Source organism: Equus quagga, chromosome 6 (genome assembly GCF_021613505.1).
Source record: "Equus quagga isolate Etosha38 chromosome 6, UCLA_HA_Equagga_1.0, whole genome shotgun sequence".
Classification (NCBI taxonomy): Eukaryota; Metazoa; Chordata; class Mammalia; order Perissodactyla; family Equidae; genus Equus; species Equus quagga.
In genome coordinates, this window is record NC_060272.1 from 2,145,665 (window position 1) to 2,152,058 (window position 6,394).

General features: G+C 56.9%; 1 protein-coding gene across 2 annotated transcripts in view; it reads right to left on the reverse strand.

Moving 5' to 3' along the window:
• TFDP1 (transcription factor Dp-1) overlaps positions 1-6,394 on the reverse strand; it is a 45,099-nt gene that overhangs the window by 2,715 nt on the left and 35,990 nt on the right. For both annotated transcript variants that reach the window (XM_046664542.1, XM_046664541.1), the window contains 3 exons: positions 4,503-4,654; positions 3,805-3,971; positions 2,816-2,894 (listed from right to left, as the gene is read on the reverse strand). In XM_046664542.1, the coding sequence (XP_046520498.1) occupies positions 2,816-2,894; positions 3,805-3,971; positions 4,503-4,654 (398 nt within the window). The remainder of the gene's footprint in view (positions 1-2,815; positions 2,895-3,804; positions 3,972-4,502; positions 4,655-6,394) is intronic.

The following is a 6,394-nucleotide window of genomic DNA, read 5'->3' on the forward strand; positions in this document are numbered from 1 at the left end:
AGTGTGTGCGTGCGTTTGTGTGTGTGACAGTGTGTGCGTGCGTTTGTGTGTGTGACAGTGTGAGCGTGTGTTTGTGTGTGTGACAGTGTGAGCGTGTGTTTGTGCGTGTGACAGTGTGAGCGTGTGTTTGTGCGTGTGCATGCGTTTGTGTGTGTGACAGTGTGCGCATGCGTTGGTGTGTGTGCACACGTGCATGTACACAACATCCCCTGGCCCCACCTCAGCTCCTCTGGCACCTGTGCAGAGCCCAGGAAGCTGAGCTGTGACAGATGGGTCTCACAAAGATGCTCTGCAGCCTGCAATTCCAGGAATGCTCCAAGGACCCACAGCTTTTTAGCTTTGTGAACGGCATTTGCGGAAAGTCAGTGGGGCTGGCCCTGGGCAGGGGCCACAGCTGCCGGGCTGGGCGCTGGTGGGAGGCAAGGCTGCCAGCCTGACACCCTGGTCCTCGGGTGGGTGTCTGGAGCCCACCTGCATTATGTTCCTGAGAGTCACAACCGGGACATGTAACAATACGGCTGTCACAACCTGGGGGGAGGTGCTGGCATGTGAGGCTGCTACCAAACGCTCCACATAGCACAGGGCAGCTCCCACAAGAGGGTCATCCGACCCAGAACGTCGACAGTGCTGAGGGTGAGAGCCTAGCTGAGAACAGAGAGAGGTTTAGAGCTGGGGTCCCAGGCCGGGCCAGTGGTGCAGTGATTAAGTGCACACGTTCCACTTTAGCGGCCCGGGGTTCACCGGTTCAGATCCCGGATGTGGACATGGCACCGCTTGACACGCCATGCTCTGGTAGGCATCCCACATATAAAGTAGAGAAAGATGAGCATGGATGTTAGCTCAGGGCCAGTCTTCCTCAGCAAGAAGAGGAGGATTGGCAGTAGTTAGCTCAGGGCTAATCGTTCTCAAAAAAAAAACAGAGCTGGGGTCCCGGTGAGCGGCCCCTGGGCTCAGCCACCACCCGGCCTCCCAGCACAGAATGAGTCAGACACAATGGGCCAGTCATCATCTCAGGGCACTGACCAGTGACAGTCCATGCCAGCCCCGAGGGGGAGGGACAGACGCACGTTCCACTACGAATCAGAACGTACTTACTGGGTTACAGTCAAAAGTAATTTCGATTTCTTAGTATCTGAGCTGAGCAGGAAGAAAAGCATTCTGGACTCAGAGATGCCTCCTGTCAGTGTGTGGAGGCCTAGGCGCCCTGGGAGCAGCCTCACGCACAGCTCCCTCCAGGCAACTGAAGGCCTTCACTGCTTCCCACAAACTAAGGAGATCATTTTTTAAACAATAAATCCAGTTACAGATAGCAGGACACGAAAGGGTCAGAACCCCACTGGAACTGCGGCCGTTACACCCAAGCAGAGGAGTCCAGGGGTGTGCCACCATGAACCGCACGTGTGGCTCTAACCCGGCAACAGAGGTCAGGAACCTGAAGGGCCGCGGCCACAGGCCAGAGCCGAGGTGCGTCCTGCCACAGAGACGCTCCTATTCAGGCAAAGCCACAGGCACACGTCTTAACACCTCTCACTGGTATTACTAATGCTACACAACAAAAACTACCACATGTTACACTCTTTGACAAACTAGTTCCACAGCCGAGAAATCAGCAAGCGACAAGCCAGAAAGCGTGAGCAGTTCAGCCACAGAGCTGCGCACTGGGGACGTCAAGCCACAGAGGGCAGCCCAGAAAGCACTGTGCCTCCGTAAAGACCGTTAGTGCCAGCTCCTCTGCAAGGGCAGGGGCTTTGCTTCGCTCCTCTGAAAAACTGACGTGAGTCTCCGAAAACTTAATCAACAGAAGAATTTCACGAAGATGAAAGTTTAGAAAATACCCAAGCTCCACCTCTTGGGATAACCAGTGTTCAGCATTTTACAGCCTGACTGCTGCAGACACACGAGGCAAGAGACTCAGAATGAAAAACTGTGCTGACCTGTCGAAACCTGACCACGTGCCAGACACCCCACAAGGAACTTCGCGCCTCTCGGCCCACAGAGGAGCAGGGACTGACCACCGCCAGCCCATCTCTGGGGAGTGGGCCAGGGCTGCAGAGCCGACCCCGGCCACGCCCTCAGGCCGGTACCCAGCGCCCTCAGGGCCACACTGCATCGATGCCACGCACATGCTGCCATCTAGTAGATCAGTCCCGTTCTGGAGGACCTACAGACTGCCAGCTCATCTCATATTTTAAGAAATTACACATTTACTAGCATTTAGGATTAATATAAAGTAATATACTTGATGTACAACACAATATAAAAGTTAATAAAACCATCGTTTTGTCAAAACTTAATGCTGAAATTTATCTTATAGTTACTTTAAAAAACTAAGATAAACGCTCAGGGACGACATAATTCTGCTCTATGGATTGCTAGGTCAAAGATTAAACACACACTGGTTTAAATAAAAAAGTTCCTTCAATAACATAAAAAATACATACAATAAGAGGTAAAGTGAAAAAAAGCAGAGAAAAAATCACGTGAACGTTGTGACTCAAGAGTGTTAGAAAGAAATTGGAGGAAACGCCGGGGGCGCCCACCACTCGGGCTCTGGCAGGGGCTCTGGGCAGTTTCTGCACCCACTTCCCTGTGTGCTACTTTCTAAAAATAAAAACCACGTGTGACTGTCCATTTTTGGAGGGAAGAACCCTTTCCACATGGGGTCAAGCTACGGGTGTGACTTTGGGACCCATGGCTGATGTCCCCCAGGTGGGGAGAGGGTCCTGTCTACACAGAGTTCAGTCTGAGCAGCTTGGAATCGGGTGGCTGATGCGAAAGCTGGGGTCCACTGCCCGCCCGCCCGCCCTGCAGTCACCTGGCAGAGAGCCTCGTGCCGTTAGAAGTCGACACTGACGACGTGACGAAGACACCGCCGATTGATCCCTGAGCCATTTCTGGAAAGAGAAAGAAAATAAATCACACGTCACAAAACAGAGACCGCAGAGACAAGGACACACGCTGATGCCGCATGCCACGCCCACAGCTGTACTGGCCAGCCCTTCTGTGCTGCGCCACCACAGGAAGCAGCCCTGCTGGTCTGGTGCATGGCCAACGGGCCAGAGCTCTGTCAGACCTTCCTTCACATGCAGGCACTGATGACAACCCAGCCGGGCAATGCACCAGAAGCCATCATCATGAAGCAGAGCAGACAGGGAAAGGACCATCACCCACTCCCATCCTGGAAATGGCAGTCTGCACCATGGACAGGGCCAAGACAGGGGATGTTGGGGGCACGTCGCCTTGCGTGTCCCAGCCGGGTGGTGGCAGGGGTCTGGGGGCGGGCAAGAGTCAGTCTCAGTGGACGACCAGATGCCTGCGGCCAGATGCCCACTTGCTCTGGACGCTCAGGAGCCCTGTGTCCCACCCAACACAGAGCTCTCGGGAACAAACCCACACTGCACTGTGGGGCAAAGATGGCAGCTTCTTGCCACGACACTCCTTCCTTCCCGAGGCCAGGACCCGCCAGCTCAGCGAAGGACTCGCCAGACTGAGAGCCGGAGGCCCCACTCGCCCGGGCAGCGCCTCCGTATCCCACGCTGCAGGGATCCATCAGCACCCCAGGGGCACGTCCGAGCCCGCCAAGCTCCTCGGCAAGTTTCACTCTCCCCACCAGGCCCTGCCTGGAAGGTGACATCCTGACTCACACCTCATCACAGAAACCGCACGGCAGGCCACAAATGCACGTGTGGACAGCCGCGCCCATGGCCCGCCCACTTCCGCGGTCCCCGGACGCTCACGTCCCTGGGCTGGAGGTTGTCCCTTGCCCTGGCCACACAGCTGCCGTGGCTGTGGGACACAACTGACCCGTCACATAGGGCTCCAGCGCTTTTGGTACCAGGCTCCTCACTACTTTCAGGTCTTCGGCAGAGCAACTCCCGGACTCCAGCCCGCAGGCCATCCCCATACGCTTCAGCACCTCGATGTCATCGTGGATTTCAAATGTGTTGTCAAAATTGAACAGGTACTCGAATCTGGAGGAGAAACTGACTGTCAGAGAGGCACCACCTTCACGATGGAGACCGATGCGTTCGTTCAGGGCCCAGAGCAGGGCACCCGCCCACCCCAAGACCTCCTCAGGCTCCCCTGTATCTGCTATCTCTACAAAACGCATCGACTCACAAACAGTGACATGAGAGGCTGAGACAGCCTCACAAATCCCCCCAGTTCAACAGGCCTGGCCCCAGGAGGTGGGACCGTCCACCTGCGGCTCGGGCTGCCTGCCGCCCAGGGACGGACGGCAAACACCGCCCGCTGTCTGTGCCACGTTTACACGGCTGTCCTAATCACAATCCTGATAGGTTTGACTTCTCTTTTCAAAAGAAACGCACAATCAGGGAAATGAGAAGTGAACCTAAGTGAATTACACTAAGAGGCAGTATTTCATAATTGTATCATGAACACGTTAACCAGATGGCTAGTCTCTTCTTCACACCACTGACTGCGGCCTCCGTCACGTCTGACTCGAGACTCACAGCAGAGACTGCAGGGCGGACAGAACCTACTTGTCATTAGAAATGCTGCAGTCGATGACGGTCTTCTTGCTGGTGTTCACAAGGATGAACGGCAGGTGGATGACAGAGTTGGGCGGGGGTGGCCGGCTGGCCTGCTGCTCTGCCTGGCGGTTTCTCTGCACCAGATTCTTGAAGGCAATTTGCTGAAAAAGATGAGCGATTGACACACCACTGGTACCTAACACCTTCTCCCGGCATCCATGATGACCCTCCCCGAACCCCACCAGACGGCAAGGGGGTCTGGGCCCCCTTAGAGATCAGAGCAAACAGCTAGGGTGCTGCAGGCCCTGGTAGGCACACAGCACAAAAAACGCACCCTAAGAAACCAAATACCCAGAGAACTGAGCCCCTGGAGATGCAGGCCCTTACACTGTTTAGACAGAAACATCCTCGCAAAACAGGAGTAAAAGATGCATTGGCTCTGGAGGTTTCACTCCTTGCCCTCTCTGGGAAGGGGCCCTCAAGTGCCTAAGCCAGCCCACCCATGCATCGCGGCCTCAGAAGGCTGAGGGGGGTGGGGAGGCAGTCGTGGCCCTGGAGCCTCCCAGGAGAATAGGTGCGCCCCGTGGACCTGGAGGCCAAGGGTTCCCCTCCAGGGCTGAGTGCTCAGGCCTAACACCAGAAAGCCAGGTCCCGGAGCGACGTCTGCCTTCAAGGTAACTTTCCTGCTGCTAATTTAAGCCTGGAAAGGTCCCCTCCCTCCCCGACTGGCCTCTCCAGCGCTGCCCGGCTATGGGACCCAGGAGCTGCCTTGGGTTTTCTCTAAGTAGCAAGGAGGCACTATGGAGACAGGAGGGAACAGCCGACTGGAAGGAAGAAGCAGCCCCGACCCGGTGCAACCTCCCTGCCGGCAGTTCTGTCCATCTGCTCTTCGTTTCCTGCATCTCCTCTGCCCCCTTGGCCCTTGACTGCTTCCCATCCACCAAGGCCACCCTCCCCTCGGCTGGCCCCCAGGGAGAGGGTCCCAGACACCTCTCCTGAGGACAGTGGAGAGACTGAGACTCAGGTGAGGTGCCCCGTGCTACACACACTGGCCCAGGTGCCATGCTCACCCTCAGCCAGGGTCCACAGGCTCTGCGGGCGCTGGCTGGCCCTCCTGGCCTTTGCCCAAGTTTTGAGACCTCCCACCCTCAGCGGCTGGGCCTGTCCCGCCCCTGTGCTTCCTCCTAGCATCCTCTGCCTGCCTCAGCTTCTAACACCCCGGTCCTTGGGTTCATGGACACACACCCCCAGGGCCCAATGCCCTCTGACCTCACACAGGGCCTGTGGCCTCATGACCCTTGGGGTCCAGAAGCAGCTCAATAAATCACTGTGAAGCCACCTGCCTTCCCTTCCCTGACCAACCGCTGCTTCTGCTGGCAGCTGTCCCCACCCCGGGCCCCCGCCAGGCTGCCTCAGTCCAGGACCCACGCCCCTCCAGCAAGCAACTTGCACGCCATGCGTGCGCTTTCGCTTCCAACTGCAAATACACATCTCCAGAACCCAGCAGAGCTGAGGCCCGTGCCTGGGGACGTCTCTGCCAGCCCAGGGGATGGCAGTGTGCTCACTGACACACGTGTCTGAAGGGACAGGGACAGTGGAACGCTCACTGACACATCTGAGGGGACAGGGACAGCGGCACGCTGACAATGTCTGAGGGGACAGGGATGGCAGCGTGCTGACACGTGTCTGAAGGAACAGGGACAGCAGCATGCAGACACGCGTATCTGAGGGGACAGGGATGGCAGCGTGCTGACACATGTCTGAGGGGACAGGGACAGCAGCGTGCAGACACATGCGTCTGATGAGACAGGGACGGCAGCATGCTGACACATGTCTGCAGGAACAGGGACGGCAATGTGCGGACACGTGTCTGAGGGGACAGGGACGGCAGCGTGCTGACA